Raw genomic sequence first — 20,497 nt, forward strand, 5'->3', positions numbered from 1 at the left:
TTTTCGATAGTAGGTATGCATTAGATTCATTGGTCTTGAAGGTAGTTAATTCCAATGATAATAGATATGTTCGAAGGAACTGGTTTTGGAGGATATTAATCTCAGTGGGATGAACCAAAGCAAATAAATATTATGAGTATTGATTTATAAATTATGAAATTTATGTTAACATACGTCTCGCGTATGTCCGTACGTATAATCAACTTTAGTAAAACAGATGTTTAACCTTTTAATTGTAATTATTCAAATGAGGAGTGCATACTGAACAAATGGAAACTTCGTATCAATAAATTAAATAGTAAAGTAATTCTCTAACGCTTTTATTCTCAAATGGAGAACGTGAGGTTCTTGGAGACCTAATTTTTTAGAATATCGGTTGGCAGCCAGTCTTGGCTGTCACTAGTAGTTGGCCCAAGCTATCAATGATTTCAAATTGATCACAGGAGAAAGATAATCGATACAACTTCCACCATTCAAACAATAATATATCTTAAGAAAATGTATGGGTAGATTTTCTTAAGTTGAGATATTAACAACCCAAGTTTCTGAGAGGAAAAGAAATAAAAAAAAATTTAAAGAAAAGCCTATAAAACACTTCTCTAATCGTAACTAGAATTAAAATTACAAGGGCATTCTTTCCCTAGAAGCAAATACCATTTACAAAGGTCAATATTGTTATAAATTAACACAATGGAAATTTAAATGAGATCAAACTGAAAGTCAAACACAATACTCACAGTACAATTACTTTTAAAAGTTTTGATCCCATACCCGAGAAGTGTTCAATAGTGCATCGATACTTCGAGCAGGTAGAAAATTGAAAATAAAGGAGAAATTTGTTCTCCTTAGATTTGAAAATCTGAAAATTGTAGGTTAGGTAATAGAGAAGGTTAGCTGCGTGCTTAACTAATTTTTTGCCAGACTGGCGGTTAGCATATTCGCTTTCTAACCAACAGAATGCTAGTTCCCATCCCACCTGAACATGGATGTGCATCATTAACGTCTTAAAGAGATAAAGAAAGCCAAATTTCTTGGATGCCGAGGATGTATTTCTTGTGATATGTTTATGCCATGAAACAGACTCGAGATTAGAATGTCTGAGGACAGAAATTTCTTTTTGTCATTAAGTGTAATTCTCATTTACAAACATGTGGTCTCCATACCGGAAGTCATATGAACAAAATGCTGCTTTTTTTTCGAAGAAATAAGAGGTTAAATTTGCAAGGATAAAATTAATAACATTGTCCACTGAAGAATATTCTGCAGTACGGTATGAATGGTTGTAGAGGCAGATTATTATTATTATTATTATTATTATTATTATTATTATTATTATTATTATTATTATTATTATTATTATTATTATTATTATTATTATTATTATTATTTTCCTGTTGGTGTTGGACTCAATATTCCTAAGGTTCTGACTCATCCCAGGAAGCTATTCTGCCCGACACAGTCGAATGAACTCCACAAAATGCAGATTTGTTTATTAACTGTGTGTATGTGTGTATAGATATGTTCTCTAGTCGGTTTGTGTGTTCTGAGGTAAAAAAAATGAGTTTCGGAACAAAAGTCCTGTCATCTTTTCAGTATCAGACAAACTAAATCGTTTATATTCCAATAGTTTTGTTGATATACAGAAAGAAGAAAGAAAGGAAAGAAGTCGATGAAAGAACCAAGTTTTATGGGATCCCAGAATTAGTTACGCTGTTTGAGGATAAAGATTTATTTATCGCAATTCGTAATGCGTAAAGAAAGAGCAAGAGAGAGAGAGAGAGAGAAAGGCAGGCTACCTAGATCTTTTGCTTCATTCTTCGACATCAACAGTAACCGCTTCAGTTCCTTCAAATTTTTCCATGACATTTGACCCGCATAAGCAAAAAAATCGTCTATGGTAAATATTAGCGCAATCCTTGATGGCAAACCGCTTAATGAATATGCAATTTGCCAGAAAGGATATCGCTGCAGTGTACGAGTTGTCTGTTCATGAGATTTTATATTACTTTTTAGGAAGAACTGAAGTGTGAGAGAGTAACGGAATTAATAGTAACCCAACGTAATCTAATGGTAAATATTTGCGACCCTTCTTAAGAATAGATTGAGTACCGAATAGTTTTCGAAAGGCAAGATAAAGAATAACCTAATAGGAAAATATAAAAAGCGAAGCACAGTAGGTTAAGTGTGGGACATAAATCTTCAGAACAGATGGAGAAATACCATCAAGAGCACGAAACGTTTTGGTCTCAAATTTGGATAAGAATTTTTGGAGCTCTTTCTACTATAAAATGAAAGTGAACATCAATGCTGTGTGTTTGAAATTGTAGGAAGCCTGTTACGGAACTCTTTAATGTAAGAATCGAAAGAAAAGTAGGAAGCTAAAACATTGGCTTTTTTCCTCTGTGGGTAGTGAAGCATCCGGATACAAAAGAAGTGTAAGTAATTTTGGATAAGTGTTACTGGTCCTTTCGGAAAATATGTTATCTTATCGGTCCCGGTATGAATGTTAGTAAGACTGAAGAAATTTTTATTTTTCCTCCATTTTTAACTTTATAGAGATGTAGAATATAATAACTGAATATCGCAAAATGAATTTAATTAATGCAGAAATAAAACTGTCCATTTTTAGATGCCTTTTAGCTTCCAGTGCTGTTTTTGTTTTCATAAATCACAGTGGTTATTAAGCGAAAGTAATTATAAATAAAATGCATAAAGCTTTACACAATTTATTTATAACTTCTAAGAAAACGTTTTCGCTTTTATTAATATTGTTCCCTTCTTCTGAAATATTCATTTAACAATCTTAGAGAAATGTGATCCTGAATATATATGAGTTTGTTCTATTTGAAATAATTGTAGCGTTTCTGGCATAATCACATCACATCTGTAACTTCCTCAGAATTCCAAAAACTAAATTCACTTTCTATCCAGGTTTTCTTTAGAGCAAATATTACCTCTACTCTTCAAATCTCCGTGATTTTTATACTCAGATTTTTTTTCTTAAGTTTAAAATAATTAATCAGTAACCATTTGCTCGAGTCAATTACACAGATATTCCCCCCACACTTTTCTATAATATATACAATATTTCTACTTTCAGTTGTTCTGAAGTGACATCTGAAATTCCAACTTGCTGGAATATTCAGTAATAAAAAAAAAGAAAAAATGCTGCAACTTCGTTTCATTATTGGAATTCAAACTCCACGAATAGTTTGTTTCTTTCTGTTCATTCTTGATCGATAATCTACAGGTAGGCATAGAAAAATGCAAATTTTAACTTTTTTGGTTCTTTTCAATCGTCTATCAGTTGATAGATAACTGAAACGAAATTTGCAGTTATGAAATAAATTTTGTTTATTTCAGAAAAAATATCAAAACAATGCCTGATATCAATATTACATAAAAAGTCACTTAACAGCTAGTGACTTTCTATTCTAGTTGAAATTATACTGCTTAAAAAGAGTGTTTTAATAGTCACTCGAAAAAGAAAAGAAATAGTTCTAGATGACTAAAGTTATGTTGACTCTTTATTTGATTAAGAAAGAGTTGTATGACCCAAATACGTTGGCCAAGAGGAAAAAAATAGAAACTGGATTTTCCACCGAGACAGTTCTAACTCATTCTGTCTTGTTAATCGATCAGTTTCTCCCAACCCAAGATTTCAAAACACTCTGCACCTACCAAATTCTACAGCTATAGTTCCTTTCGGCTTCTTCTTATTCTCAGAACTGAATATTTTCTGAAAGAATTTCGGTTTGAAGCCATCGACTGAATTAAAGAAAAGAAGACACGAAATGAAGTTCATCCGAAAAGAAGACTCTGTAGTGGACTTGAAGAAATCAGTCGTCTTCAGTGTACGATCTCACAGAAGGGCTTCGAATAAGATAGCAAATATTCGATCAGTTCATCCTGTTCTATCCTCACTGTTCAAATACTTTTGGATCTTTGAGTATTAATTTTACTAAAAATAATTCTAATACAATCAAATAAGAACATTTTATATTTTAAATTAAAAATAGTTTGATCAAAAAATTTTCAATAATATTTTTAAATTTATTAGAGAATGAAATATGGTTAAATCGCAATTATTCAGGGAGGTAGGGTGGAATAGAAGGGGAAAAAAAAGGTTTTCGTTCTCTCTTTAACTGAATAACACTTTCTGATATGTTATAAGCATGCGAATTTGTTTCTGCCATCACAGATATGAACTTATTCGCATAAAGTTAAAAACTGTGCTATTGTGAGTGAATCTATTTACGATGCCTTTCATCTTAAACCGAAGATTTGGATATAAAAAAAAATCTCAGTGTGTGTGCCTTCTGCGTTTGCCGTTTCTATTCAATCGGGATGACGAATGATGGATGTGAATGATACAATCTCATTCGTATTATCGATCCCTTTTATTGGCTTTCTTTCGTGTGTTTCTCTTATCTGAAAACTATTGGCTCTTCCTGTCTCCTAGAGAAAGATGCCATCACTTGTTCATTATTAAAATCGTTAGTGACGTCCATTAGACTCTTTTTTTTCTTGTTGTTGTTGTTTGAATTCGATCTTCGATTTCTGTCTGCGTCCTTGTAAGCAATTGATTATTCGTTTTTCAGTCATCTTTTCTTATATTTCCTCATGATTGCCTGGGGAATTTATTTGTATTATTGAACGCACGCTTAGATCCATTAAATTTGTTAAATTTTTCCATCTTTCTCATTGCCGAATATTCCATCTTCTCACATAAGAACTAAGAGCAAACAGGCAACTCAATTTCTGTTTCAATTTACTCTCAATCTTAACGTGTCTATCGTCTCCTACTAGAAAGGTTTGAATGGTTTTAGTTAGGACAAAAGTAGGATGATATGTCGCGCTTTTCTGTAAATTGTAAGGATTTTTAAGGTCACTTTGCTAAAAAAAAAAAAGTCGTAAGATTCGGAACAGAGTTCCCGAATTAAGTAATCCTGAGCTCATCCACGGTTTTAAATATTTTCAGCTATTTACTAGGGAGAATGAAGGGAGGCAGAGTGATGTAATAGTCAGCTTTATCAATCAACTTCTCCATGAGGAGTTATAACAATGTTTTAAGCATTACACCTGAAAAATGTTGAACATATATTATTATATCCTGACACAATGAGTGCTACACGGATTGGTGTTCATCTTCATCTTCTGCATTCTTTATTTTAATAGTCTTCATAAATTTCGATAGAAATCAGCTTATTTAGAAAAGGTTGCACCTTTCCCATGTCACAGTGATCTGAACTTACATTTTTCTCAGTAGCAAAACTAAGTCATCGACTAATGAATCTATGACCCAATCTATCAATTTTAAGGCTACTAAACAATTCGGGGCAATAAAAACAAAACAACTCTCCCACACATTAGATATTATGTATATCTATTATACTGTATATCCATGTCCATATGCGGGATTCGAATCTGCGGATGCACTACTTGGTCAGCCAATCTGACTCGATTATCAGTTAAATCAGTTAAATATTACTATCGATTTATGGTATAGTTAATCGATTCATTATCCGATGGTGTTGGAAAATGAATCACTCCGTAATATATTGATTATCCATCAGCTTGGTGAGTGAGTGGATAAAAGCGTTCGCTTTGTCCCAGACGTCTGTGCGTTCGAATCTTACTGTGGCATGAATGTTGGTGAAAGACTTGTGAAGGCAGAGACTATTTTTTCATCTGCTATGATACAATTTGTTGATATTATCTTCGAATGAAAAAGGGAATTTTTTTTTCGTTCTTAGATTAACTGGACCTTGGTCCATCCACGTTACTAATATGATATAGGAGTTCAAAGTTTGTGGATCGGAGTATAATAATAAAACTCTCATCATTTTCTTAATGTTGTATCTGTTTCTATTTCAAGCTGAACATTTGTTTTGCTCGGTATTACCAATGTGCTCTTTTGATCCTTCATTGCAAATAGATCACTACCAACTTAACATTTCTGCGTTAGTTTTTATTTCTTCCTGGAAAGGAGTTCATGAATTTGTAACTAAGAATTCGACAGGAGTGAGTCAAAGAGGGGGGAGAGAAAGAAAAGATTAATGATACCGGACATTATCACCCTCCATTAAATACTTAAGATGTGTAAAAAAAAAAAAAGAAAAAAAAAAGGAGCATGTTGGGTAAGCACGCTCTGATGAATGGCCGGGGTCACAGCTCTATTAGAGGAAACCATCTCTCGTCACTACGGGTGACGTCATAATGTTATTTTTATTGATTTCTCATTTCTGAAGTAATAAAGATGCTAATACGGGCCACTAGCACTCTCCAATGTACCTTTGTGCACTACAGAGTGATTACAGCAAAGTGTAACCGGATATTTATTAAACATAATTAACGCTAAAACACCCCCCTACTAGCGTCTACTGCTGCACGTGCATGTCTGAGATCGTTAAATTCAGCGTAGCCCGTCTTTTGCTCGTGAGATGTGTAAGGAAAAACCTTCCAGTGAGCTCTAGAGTACCCGAGGGACACTATTATGCAAATTAGAACGTCATTTCTTTGTGTTGCGAAGCTTTAAGGTGTAGTAAGGGACTCTAATAAGGGCAATTGTAGGCGGAGGAAGCCAATAAAGGTGTTGGGAGTTGAAAGGCACATAAATAGTTAATGGAATTTCAAACAGGGGCAACTCATGCTTTATTCCATCTTGAAAGTTTCCTTCCTCCCCCAAACGATAGAATTGGATTTGTCCTTTTATTTCCATTCAACAATGATTCTCATAGTAGATACTATTACCGGAAATTCTTTCCATAGCCATCCTTAACAATGAGCAAATCGTGTTCTGACTGCAGTCTATCTATTTTAATTGTTAAGACGGTTGCTATAGCAACTTCCTGTCAGTTTTCGTCGAAACTTTATAGTTTGTTTCACTTCTCAAAGTATTTTTTTACCTGTCAAACACTGTGGTGGAGTTTCGTTGAGTTTTGACACCTTTTTTTCTTTTTCACATCGAAGAACTTCTTCTGAGTTTCTTTTCATATTGCACGCTGACGGATTTCGCGATCCATTTTTGTCAATTAAACAGTCCGTTTTTCAATTCTTTGTCAGGTGTTTCTGCTAAGCTCTCACTTTGTTGACATATCTCATTAGAGCCCTTTCCATGGCAACGGTTTACACACCTTATCTTTTCGCACCAATCGCTTTTCTTCGGTGATGAACAATTTTCGTTAGCTTTTTTTTTTTAAAAAAAAAAAAAAAAAGAAAACTGTTCACTCACTGTTTGTTTGTTTTTTAAATACGCAACTTATTTTCTTCTTACGAAGAACTTCTTGAAATTAAGATAGTTATTTATGAAGTTAATTATGTAGAAAGTTTAAAATATTGCGAAACTTATGTGATTACGTTTGATAAATTTTGTGGGGAAAAAAAAAAAAGATTTATCTAACTTGAAATACGATGTTTGTTTTTAAATTCATTTTTGGAGATATTTCATTTATCAAGTCTCAAGTCTTTGATTGCTGTTACAGAAAGTTCAATAATTTTGAAAGTTTTGCGTACTTTAAGGAGAGTATAAATTAATTCCGATTGCTTATAAATAATGAAAGTTATTTTTAAAATATTGTTTCTAGTTTAGAATGACTGCGCAAGTTCTACACAGTAAACGTTGTTTGTTGTGTTAAAGTTCTGAGTCGTGTAATTGTTAATTTCAACAATGAAGAACGTGCTCATGATTCACAACTTAATATGTCCAATTGCTCAGGATAAATTATTGAAATAATAAAACAAGAATTTGCATCTGTATGCAGTGCAGATTCTTGTCGAATCAACTCCTTCCGCTGCAAATATAATTATAACTGGTAAAAAAGTAATAGCAGTGCCACTATAATATTCCCAATGGTCAGTCTGCCTAAAAGTGATTGCTAAACTACCAACTTCTGTAACTTTCTCTTTAGAAGTAATCAATAAATTCGATCACTTTCACGTCAGCTGGGGGATTACTACTGAAAAGCGCCACTTTTCATTGGCAGATACTTTATTATAGAATAACAAGCCCTTGGTGGGCGCAAGAGCTAGGCTATAACATTACCTATTTCGTTCTTTTTATACTGTTTGTTCAAAAGAATATTTGTGACGTAAGTTGGACTCTCAAGGTTTGTAGTTGTTGCCAAGCAGTTGACGACTGGCTTATAAACGACCTATGTCGGAACTGCTCTACGAAAAAACTAACGATAAATAGCATTATTAATGTCATAGAAACATCACGACGCATACATCTTGACAAACTTACAAAACTATTATATTGTTACATTAACCTAAATATATTTGTTATACAAATTAAAGTTTTTTTTTTTTCCTGGACATAATTTTAGGTATTTCTGAGATACTAAAAGTCAATTTATGCTTCATGCTGACAATTAATCTCACTAACTCCGGGGTGACTTCTGGTATCTCCGTTTTTTTTTTTTTTTTTTTTTTTTTTTTTTTTTTTTTTAAGAATAGAGATTTTAATACAAAATTTCACTGAGAGATAGATTATATCAAAAAATAAAATAATATTATCAAATTGTTTTGAAAATTACCTGGTCTGGCAAGTGAATCTCTGAGAAACCAAATGGTATATATTTTTAATTATTATTTTCAAGATTATGGTAAAAAAAAAAAAAATTTTTAATGAAAACTGCTTATATATTTGGGAGTAAAATTCTCCCAATAAGCTGCCGGAAAGAAAAAAAAAATCGAGATGAAAAAAAAAAAAGAAAGAAAAAAAAAAATAATTAATTAAAGAAATAAAAATAACTATAGCTGAAAAAAAAATACTATTAAAGCATGGATATAACAGGATGGCGCTTTTCTACAATAAAAAATATTAGACAAATGAGAATTCTGTAATGACGATAAGATGTAAATGAAGGAGAGGTGGAAGCATCAAAAACGTTTTGGATCCAGATTAATATTTAATATGCTCTCCATCATATAAAGATGTAAGAAAATAATATTACTTGTGTTACTTTTAATGAAAATTTACCAGTATTTCTTTTAAAACATTTTTATTGTCATTACTAGTGTTTCCTTCTTTAATGTAAGGCTAACATTTAGGATCCACGTGGACTTGATTCAGAATCCAGAGAAGAAATGAATATTGCTGGATCTGGAAAGTATTGGCAAGACTAAATTTATCCTTAAATATTTCGTAGAATCATAAGAAAGACCGGGATATGTCTTACTCAATTCGATTCTTAAGTGAATAAATTACAAACTCATATTTCATACCACAGCAGTTTAAAATTAACCCTTACGGTAATTCCTGTATTGTTTCAATTAATTATAAAGAAACCTAAAAATGGAAATAAAACACATCATACGCCATTTAAATCTGATTATATTTGGTTTTCTTTTCTACGTTTAAGTAATTAAAAACACATAAGATGCTGAAAGATGTTTCAAAATGAAGCGCCCGTCAAATTATAATCTTACGCCATTCATTTTTAGCAAAGCGAAATCTTTAAATATTTGTAAGTGAAATTTTATCAATACCCTGTAACTAAGCATCTTTTATTTCGTTGATATTCATTAATTTGTGCAAATCACGGTAATAAGATTTTTATAAAAGTTAACGTAAAAATTTCATGAAAAATTTAACGGATTTCCTAGTAACTTATCTATCTAGTAATGCTAATATTTTAATTTCCCTTTAATATACAAATTATGTCACTTGATACAATAAAAATTGACTTCGTTTGGCGAGGTAGAAATGATTTCTCATTATCTTCCTTTAGTTAATTATAATTTGCAAATAAATCCTGAGCACATAACTGATTTCTGTTAATTCAACATTAGTGGACACAAACTCTTTCGTTATCATACTTTCCTATTCCCAAGTAAGATAGCTCTCATAAATTACGTTTTTACTCAGAATGCATCATCCATAAATTCCACCTATCAAACCATCTCAAATAAATGCTCTTTGGAAGACCAAATTAATCATCAGATTGAGTCGAAAAGTACCGAAGTCAAATGTTTTTCGAATTTTTAACCTAGAAAACAGCTAATTGCATTTACCAATGAAGATAAAAGGAACTAATTTAGATCACAGGCGATAACAAAATCTAATTGTTGGCTTCGAATAGTCCAGCACGAGCCCAAATGTGTAATTGTTACTTTCCAACAATGCAGCGCTCCGCAAAATCAAATAGAAAATGCCAGTTTCGTTACAGGCCAACAAACGAGGGAGTGGTTAGCGGCAGGATCGCAGCCAGCTTCTATTAGACTTTGCTAGAACTGTTTCAACCTCTCCGCAGGGGTTAAATATCACTAAACGTGACCAAAGTATCAATTATGTGCATGATACGCTCACACATCTCCGATTTCATGTCAGCACCGCAGCGTTGAGTGCGGTGGTCTTTAACTATCCTACTCTCGCCATCCATGTGTGTTTGTGTGCGTGAGAGTGTGTGTGTGTGTGTGAGAGAGAGAGAGAGGTAGTTGGAGCAACGGCCTTGAGATCAAGTTACAATCTTTTCCAAGTGTGTCCTCCGAGAGCAGACGTTTTTGACATCCTCTCAAGCATGCCCTTGTGAACTCGGCGCCTCATAAGTGATGAGATCTCCCCCTCCCCCTTGGTAGTAGAAAGGAGCACACGATGATACTCTGGGTGAAATAACGAATGAAACTTGGAAATATAGGAAGGAAGTTGGTTCCCCGAGATATTTTGTATTCTACTGCAGATTCGTTTTTTCCCTTGCAGCGCTATCTTTTGGTAACAATTCACGCCCGTAAGAGATTCTTGAAGCATCAATTTCTTCTTCACAAGCGTGCGTAATTATTTCAAATATTGTAATTTTGATCTCGAGTGCTTTATCTTGAACATTTTTCTTTAAATCATACGTTCATACTTTCATACTGTTGTGTGTCTGGTCATCATTTTTGCTCGCTTCTAAAAAAAAGAGGAATTTTAAGCTATTCATTTGTGTTTTCCACTTAGATACATATAAGGATGAATATTTTTTATTTCACACGAAAAAAAGAAGAAATAACTGAAGTAATGAAGAAAAGAATAAAATGTCAGTGTCTTTAAATGTTCCTCCGATATATTTCATGGTGCTATGAAATTTTCTCTACTGGCTAAAAGATAATGATATGATAGAAGTTCATCATAGTCTAGTAAAGAAAAGACTATTTTAATTTTTTACAGCAGCGAGTTTTAACTGTTGTTATCGATTCCAGTTCTTTTCGACTTCGTTGTATACAATCTACGTCACAAATATTTCTATCTGTGACGTAGGTTGCATTCGCATTTCAATACCAGGTTTGCGAATTGTATCAAGCTTATTCATTGACTCGTATCTGTTCATCATAACGCTGTTTCTTGTGACTGTTCGTCTCTAACAGGATCAAAGAATATTGCATGCTGAAGTTAATTTTCCGAGTTTTGATGTCAACTACATTTTTTTTACTTTATATTTTGTAAAAAAGATGCCTTCGTAGCATAGTCGGTAGCAACAAAGCCTTGAGATTGGAATGGTATGTACGATACGCTTCGAAGTTACAAGAGGAACTATTTTCTAACTTTAAAACTGGAAGTCAGTTTCTTTTGATGGTGCAAGGAGATTGCTTTTCAAGTTCTGTAACGTCAGTTTCATTACCTTTGATACATTTCTATGACTAATGATCAGGATAGAAAAACTCTAAGCATTTGAGAAGAGGAAAATAAATAAAATAACGTCCGTTGTTTTTATATAGATTGCTTATCAATATAAGGGTAGTGTTCTATTTACATAGGCAACAGCCAATAACCAAGTATGTAAGATTTCCTTTAAAACAGTTTTCGGTAATTATAAATGTTCCTGTCGTACTATGACGGTGTGATCAATCAGTAAATCTACATTGAACGGTGTGGAGTTCAATATAGATTTACGGATATCCTGTATCGAACCAAACTGTCCGAAGTCCTTCATAAGGTAAAATGAAGGACGAAATAAGATAGTCCTGCACAAAAACATTCATCACACTTGTCAGCCGATTTGTGGTTCCTTATCGTATAAGAAATTCATAGTCAATGGTCTACCCCAGTTCACTAAACTCTTTATAACTGGGAATGACTCATCCAAACTCGGAGATGCGATTGACCACCTGGAAATGACTCGTGCCAAGAAAATAGAAAAGGAAAATGACCTCAAAGTATAAAAATGTTTCTCCTGAGCGTCAGATTCCAAGTCTTTCTACTACTAGAATGTGAAGTTTCTTTTGCAGCGCTAAACTGTTTTTCGGATATAACTTGAATCTATTCATTTCAAAAGATCTTATCAGTGTGTTACGTTATCAACCAGTATGACCATTCATTGTTTAAATTTTTCACCAGTGTCGCAAAGGCATCTTCAGTATGAAACTATTGGAATATAAAGGGGTTAAACGTACTCCATCAAACAATCCTTTCTGTATAGTCTTTCCATAAGAAATCTTTGGTGCAAGACTAAAGTCGTGTACAAGAGATTTCTTATGGAAAGACTATGGAATGATGAAAAAGCTGAGTTTTTCATCATTCCAAATGTGCAAACTGGTTGGTACACACGCAGCTAACAAATTAAATACACTAACCTCGAAGTCTAAGTTGCTTTGGTTGTTTCAAAATAACAACAAAAAAAGCAATTATCCCTAATGAATCATCTATATCGAAATGTTGTGTGAGTCTTCTTGCGTAGTAATTCGTTTCCTACTTAAGATTTTATGTATTAAATAGTTTTTCACTCTTTATTTCCATAAAGAAGCAGTTTCCTACATTAATTCAAGAGGTTGGAAGCTACAATAAGTTGCTACCGTGGGTGGGTGGATGGATGGATCAAGCAACTCTCTACAGAGTTCCTTGATCCATCAGTAGAGATGATTTTTGATACTGCTCAAGGTTCCAATAAAGATGTTGTAACAAGGAATAATTAAAAGCATTTACCATTTAAGGATTTGACGCGGACAGACCTGTGGCATCATTTAAAATTATCAAAGTTTGGTTAAGTTGGTGCGTTAAAATTACGGCCAAAGGTTATTAAGGCTATTAGGACAACATATGACCTGTGTTAATCAGCTGCGCGTGTTTTTCTGGCTGGTTTCTTATTTCGAAGTGAAAAAACCGACTATCCTCGTACGAGACCAAGTAACCCACCTTCAAATGAAAGGCTCTCATAAAGAATCTTAGCGTCATCGACAGGATTTGAACCTAGGAATTTTGAATTAGTTGCTTAATTCTAAAATCGGTTATATGTGTGTGTGTACACTCCTTACCAAATTATGAGATGCTCTCAAGTACTACAATATGATAACCAAATTTTGGAACCAATGGAAATGAGGGGCTATTAGTGAGCGCCAGTTGCAGGTGGAGTTGCTTGTACCCGAGATAAAGACTCTTACGATATTTTAGTAAAGGCATTGCGTGTACAGAATGAGTGGGAAGGGGAAAGGACGGTGTTCAACATGTCACGGAAGAGTTAGGTTAGCAAGAGAACAGAGAATATTTTAAATTTGTTTTTGCACTCCGACCTGCTTCGGTTCTACCTTTTAAGTATTAGGTTTTCGAGGGGGAAAATTAATGAATGAAAAATAAGCTTCGTTATCGGAAGTCAAAGGATAGCAGTTCAGTAATGAACGTGTCATCTGACCACATCTAAGAGAAAAAATGGCAATAAACTATTGGATCATTTATAGCACTTTAATTACGATGGGCCCTTCTTCCTAAAGACATAAAACACACATCAACGAAACTTTATCCGTATATACAAACTAAGGTATTAATCATCTAACCCTTTATTAATATACACAAATGATGTCGTCAACAGCTGAAATTAAAAGACTTATCAGATATTGATGGTTTAGTCATTAATTCTGTGGCAAGGGAAGGCTGTGCACTGTTAAGTTGTAACTTAGTATAAACCGAAAATTTTTATCGAAGGTACAGCGGAACTTTCCTGTTGAATTATAGGACAACTCTTTTCTTTATATTGTATGTTGAATAACAGCAAATCGCTACATGTGTGTCGGAGCACTTTACTCATGTAATTGAGCAAGTGACATGATTCGAAACTGAACATATAGATGCTACTTATATAAGACGTAAACATGCTTGCACGAGATTTGCGTTCTGTTCTTTGGGCCAATAGGAATTGAAAAAGTTTCTACTTCTTTTTAGCCATTGGTTGTAAACTAAGAAATGACTAAATGATTTTTGGTATTTGAGACCATTTTATCCCACTACGCAGTACAAAATATCACCATATATGCATACTCACAACTAATTTTATTCAATAGTTCCTTTCAGTCGATTTTTATATTAATGAAAGACACAAGAGGTTACCAAACTGCAATGCTAGAGCCATTAAGAAGAAATTATTTACTGATGTGTTTTAATCGATGTATGGTTACTGTAGGCTTTGTTAAAAACAGCAGGTTCCAAATGACACAGATAGAACGAAGGAAAAATGGAGGTCCAGAAGTTGATTCGGTAGGTTTGAAACTGCAATCTAAATGGCTTTCGACCACTGGGATATTCAAGATATTCGTGTTCTCACAGGGATTGTTCAGAGAAAAGTGGAGGAATAATAAAAGTACACGAGAACAGCATTCATGAAAATGCCCATAGAAAGGGCATAAGGCAGAAACAGAACATCTACAAGAAAGAGATCTGATACACACACACACGCACAGAGAGAGAGAGAGAGAGAGAGAGAGATCTAACATTTTTGAAAGGCGAAGAAAAACGCTATTCTGTATGTTTTGTCCACATGTAATCTTGTTTCAGATAGAACTGATCTCCGATTTTATATTTTATAAGCATCATAAGAGTTTATGTGAAAGCAGTGCAGTGTGTGTGTGTGTGTGTGTGTGTGTGTGTGTGTGTGTGTGTGTGTGTTCTTGAGAGAGAGAGGGGAAAAAATGTTACTGATCACCTTAGAGTAAATCCGATTTCATCTTGCAAGAAGAGTAAGGCTACAATCAATCTTTATCTCCTCGGGTTCGTTATAAAAAAGGCGTGACGGATTTCGGCTGAAAAAGTTTCAATTTTCAACAACATTTTTAAGCTTTTTCTAGTTAAACAAGAAAGTGAAATAAGCAAGAGGACAGAAGATGTCGCCCAACGGATGGATGGATGATGGAAATGCAAATAACAAAATAAATAAAATAAAATATCGAAGGCAGTGGTTGCCAAACTGAGTGCCTCACCTAGTCAGGTTGGCTGATTAATTTGTGAATATTCATTGAAATCTTATTTTAATCAACAAATCAGTTAGTATCAATCAATATGCAAATGCAAAATTTGCAAATCGAGTAACGGTTGAAAAAATGCGTGTAATAGGATATGTGACAGCCAAAATGAGTACAGTGACACCTACAGAAAAAAAAATATAGACATTAAAGATTTTTCTTCGAGAGAGCGAGAAGATTCCCTGATTTTTTTTTTTTTTTTTGGTGCTGTTCAGATGATACAGTAATCAAGGGGTGTGATCGAAAGATGTTCTATACATTGGAACACAAGAGGATTTTGAGAGGCAGGTCTCTTGAAGTCGACTTTCTGTCGTCAGCAGATCTGGAGTTGGAATGAAAAGAGTTGTTGGGTGTGAGAGCAAACAGAAGAGCTGTCAGATGCAGGTCTGTGGGTTTTTTTTTCCACCAAGAAAGAAATATCATTAAAAAAAAAAGTATACATGAAAGATACAACTCAAATAGGCAAAAATAAAACTAAGCAGTAACTAGGAAACAGGAACAACGCTGTTTCGCTATACTCTAAATTTAGAGTACTTATTTTGAATGATAAGAAATTTCTGTCGGATGGCAAACTAGTCGTAAGGAATAAAAAAATTATTTGAGTTTACCATTTGTTGAAATTCAGTATAAACCCATATTTAGGTATTAATACTACTACTCACTAAGTGAAGGACGGCAAATATTTTAATTTAAAACAATATTTTGAACTGGATGAATAAACGTAAACAACAACAACAAAGTGCAGATCGAAATCCTATAAACAAAGGTGGAATGTTATCAATCAATCAATTGAATACAAAAAAAAAAACAGAAAAGTATAGATTGAAATACGACTGCAAATGTTGAAGATGGATTTACACGAAAAACGTATTGTTACACTCATGCTGTCTATTGTAATAGGAGTATATAAAAATAAAAGTGGTGTATAAAAATTCTATAACAAATGCCAAAACTCTTTATAGAAGAGCCTTAAATCAAATAGCAGGAAGAACCTGAAGGTAATATCACACATTTGGTAATAACAATTCAAACGTCTGTCAAAAATTCATCATCAATTTCGTGGCATCCATGCTTATCAGATGACTTCGGCATAAATCAAATAATGGACTTAAACGCATTTCATCTAAAATCCAAAAAAAGCCATGAAAAAAGAAGAAAAAAAATGAAACTGTTTCTTAGTATATCGGCTTCCAAGTGAATGCAGAACAATGAAAAGCATGGTAATAAATTGAAAGGAAGGCATGTAGAAAGGGAGAAGAAACTAAGAGAGAGAGAGAGAGAGAAGAACATTTTGGTGCGAACACTTACCTTTACCTTGATGTTCTGGGCGATGATTCCGAAACTCGTCGATGACGTCATCTGCACTTCGCAAGACATTCGCCACCCCTACAGCACCCCCTAGGATTACAACGAGGAGGGCGGCAGTCCACATATTGCAGTCCCTTGCCGAACGTTCGCTACCCTTCGGTGGCCGGCAGCAGACAAAATTACATGTAGGTTAACAGGCACACGAGTTGGGCTGTTGGGAAGAGGCAGCGTAGCACACACACACGATGCTTTTTGGTCTGTTAAAGGCTAGATGGTTGCTAGGCGGCGGTCGATAGCAAAGCAAGGAAGATGTGCCGAGAGATAGCACAACTCAGAGGATGCGTCTAATCAACATTGAAAGAAAGACAGTTTTCCCCCTTTCCGTCCGCCGCTGGGTGGTGTTAAACCGAGACAAGCGGCGCTGCCAACACATTCGGTGGTTGGGGAGGGGGGGATAAGAAGGGGGAGGTAAACCGGACAAACAAACAAATGACCGTTCCTCGAACCAATCACTTCGACTCCACCTCCTCTAGTTTCCCCTTAAAACCAAACGCTGTTCTCTACGCGCATCCACCTGCTACTCGCGGGCACGTGCACCAGTGTTATCTGCCAACTTCGCGCTGCTCCACCTAACGAACGTTACCGTGACGACCGAGAGGATGCGAGATTTCTCGCAGAGCACGCACACATACACAGAGAGAGAGAGAGAGGGTTGAATGCAAGTTAAATAAACAGACCAAATGCTTCAGTTCGTTTCTCGTTTAGGAGTCCCGAAGTTGTTCGTTTGATTGGAACAAGAAAATAAGGCGCAACCATAACATCGAACATCACGTGGCTGAAATTAACATCGCATGCGACAATTTGAAGTTTGCTTGTAAACATTGTGGCAAAGTACACAATATTTCAGCTCTCTCTTTGTTGACATTGCCTAAACATTTGAAATGTGTTGCATTCACGTTAACACATTTAAAACTTATAGGTTATTACCATTTAATGTACGAACAAGGTGTCTTTTTATTGGCCAATAACACATAAATGTTTCTTTTGGATAGTTTATTTTTTATTTTTTACAGTGGAAGCTAGCCTTAAAAGTGTGGAAGAAATTTAGCTTAAGATTAAGGAGATAGTCTTTTCCATTACTCAGATTTATTTTCCGATTTTAATGCTAACATTAGCAAAATGAGTTTCATCAGACAATATATATTTGGTCTGTTAGCCAATCCTTTCCCCAATCGCAAGGTCCGTTAATTGGGATACTACTGTCAACCTCTGAATGACCAAATGATATAAACGAACCTTTTTTTGGAAGATGACTGATAACTGATTTTCGTCTAACCGTCTAATAATCCCTTTTTTTTTGCGGTAATATTGGCAGAATGAGTTTGAACAGCGCTTGCACTTTCCGACAGACAATTGGTACGAATCTCGCTGTCGTACAGATGGTTATGAAAGCCTTGAAGGTGGTAACGGAACATTTTCATTGCATAGTGCGAGACTGCCAAGTTGCATATTGGATTAGAAGTATAAAGTGGCTTAGAAACACCGTGTTTTTTTTCTCTAGAAAAGGATTGTCGGATTATCTAACTCCAAGCTCATATATAGGATTAATATGCTACTAGTTATCTTGCGTGACTTATATTCAGTGGCGGCTCGTGGCTTGAAATCGTGGGGGTGCTGCAACTTTCGAAATATACATACACACTGTAAGTACAGTGTGTATACGTGTTTGATAAAATATCAAAATTATGGTAAAAATTTTAAAAAAAATCAAACATGAAAAAATATTGTTTATTATCGATCAAATATACCGTTTGGTATAATTCAAAATTATTTAAAAATAAAATATATTCTTCTTGTTTTGTTTCATGAAAAAGTATTGTTTATTAACACGATAAGCACTACGAACACTACTACTGGCGCAAACTGCATATAAACAACAGTGGAACTGCGCGACGGACAGTGCCCCATTACGCTAACAGCTCGCATCTTACTATGACGTGCATATGCTTGCGCGCGTAGCAACATGACACTATGGTAAACACAGCGCTGCTAGCGTTCTCCTAAGTGTTAAAAGATGAATTTTTGTTATTTTTCATAAAAAATAAGAGAACTGTATAGGATTGTTGATGATATAATTAAATATTACAAGCAAATATAAATAAATTAATAAATATATTTATATATCGAGAAAAATTGGGGGTGCTGCAGTTCCGCAGTGTGTTGCAACTTACTGGAGAAAGGCTTCTCCTGGGAAGTCTTCAGATTTTCTTCCCAAAAAGGAAAGAAAATATGAAGCTAATTAACTACAACTGCAGGTTTGCGAAATAGTCCCTGGGCACATCATTTAGATTTGGTACTACACGTACAAACAGTTCTGGAAATTAAAAAATAAAAAAAAAACTGTTTACATAGCTAAAAGGAAATAATTACAATGGTATCTCCGAACCACCGATTTCCGACTTGTAAGCGCACTTAGCTCTAAAGGAAGTCCATTAACCTTGGAATGGTGATAAACAATGGTCGAAAAGAGGTCAACCTCGAATCTCTTTCGCAATTTATTTGTTACTAAGGGTCAGTTTCAAGGAAGCGTATTAGTTGGAGAAGAAACTCTTGTTCGTGTTTATTTACTGCAGAGTTTAAGAATATCAAAGTTCAGACTTGACTAGAATCGCATCGATAAGAAATAAGACTTGGAACGAAGTCTGATAGTTTCATTTCGTTCTGATTGGTCAGCTGACACTGATCATCTCCATGTGTGCTGTTTCGATTGAAAGCTTAATCATTTTTGCTGTTGGTAGTTCACGGTTCGATGGGAATTCTAGAGAATCCTTCGTGAAATTTATTGTATTTTATTCCATCTGCTCTATTGTATAAAGATTAGAACAACAATAACAACAAAAGACAGATAAACGAATTATAAGTTTCCTATTGGAACTGAAATAGGGTTTTTTCCATCTGTCAATAATCCAACATGCTTTACTTTTTCACTATCAAAACTGCTATCGACACAAAGAATCATTTGAAATTAATCTGTCAACAGGATACTAAATAGCAGCATGTGAATGGCGCATACAATTTGAACTAGCTTATCAACATACTTAAGCTTTCTTAGGGACCTATTTTTTTAAAAAAATGACAAAGTATTTTTATGCTATTCTTGTAATTCGAAACTTGGATTTGTTTATGAAAATCTGGCAAACAATTAAACATACAAGGCATAGAGATGTCTGTTGTTTCATTTAATTAGCTAAATGGTCCACGTGCATATTTCATTCTAATTGTATTTTCTGAGAAAAAAAAAACCAAAATGGAAGCTTTAGTAAACCTGCTGTCACATATCTCATACTTCAATAGAGCTTTTTTTTTTATTCTAAAGTACTGTATCCCCTTTGAATTTAGTAATAAAATACGTATTATACATATAAATATATTGACGAAAATACAAATGATATGTTTTGACAATTCAGTAACAGTAATAAGGAACATCTTCAAGATGAACTTTTTAAATAACATACAAAAAATGAAGTTTTCAAAAAGATTTTTTTTAGAAATTTATTGATGTTTGAATCATTCCATCCACATAGCAGATAAGTTGACAAAAAGTCTAAAAACTATAAGTCATATTTTATTAAATATCATATTTGTTTTTTTTTAATTTCCCTGCTGTTTCCCTCCTTAGCTGGTAAAGTTATTTTGTCTTTGAGCAACTATTATTTTTTACTTGTTCAGAAGCGAGAAAGAGCCGTTGAATCCTCGTTCTTCCCCGTAGCTTACTAATCTGTTGCGAATATTTCGAAAACAAAGCTCAATAATCATATAAAATATAATGTACAGAATCATATTAACATCCCATGAATATAATTCACTCTGGATCTGTAACATTTCCCCCCATTCTAAGATATTCTGGCCCAAATCAAAGAACAATTGCGTCTGGCATACAAAGTATATCAGAATAAAGACATACTTTGCATTTGACACTATTTGC

The 20,497-nt window shown here is 34.2% G+C and overlaps 1 protein-coding gene across 2 annotated transcripts in view; it reads right to left on the reverse strand.

Annotated features, from left to right (window-relative positions):
* The window catches only part of LOC150093698 (kielin/chordin-like protein), a 1,333,292-nt gene extending 1,316,355 nt beyond the window's left edge, over positions 1-16,937 (reverse strand). For both annotated transcript variants that reach the window (XM_090412628.1, XM_090412627.1), the window contains exon 1: positions 16,513-16,937. In XM_090412628.1, coding sequence (XP_090268754.1) covers positions 16,513-16,636 — 124 coding nt within the window. In that variant the 5' untranslated portion in view covers positions 16,637-16,937. The remainder of the gene's footprint in view (positions 1-16,512) is intronic.
* Positions 16,938-20,497: the final 3,560 nt, after the last annotated feature.

This window comes from Typopeltis vanoorti, chromosome 23 (assembly GCF_054136105.1).
Source record: "Typopeltis vanoorti isolate ZY-2024b chromosome 23, IOZ_Tvanoo_1.0, whole genome shotgun sequence".
Lineage (NCBI taxonomy): Eukaryota > Metazoa > Arthropoda > Arachnida > Uropygi > Thelyphonidae > Typopeltis > Typopeltis vanoorti.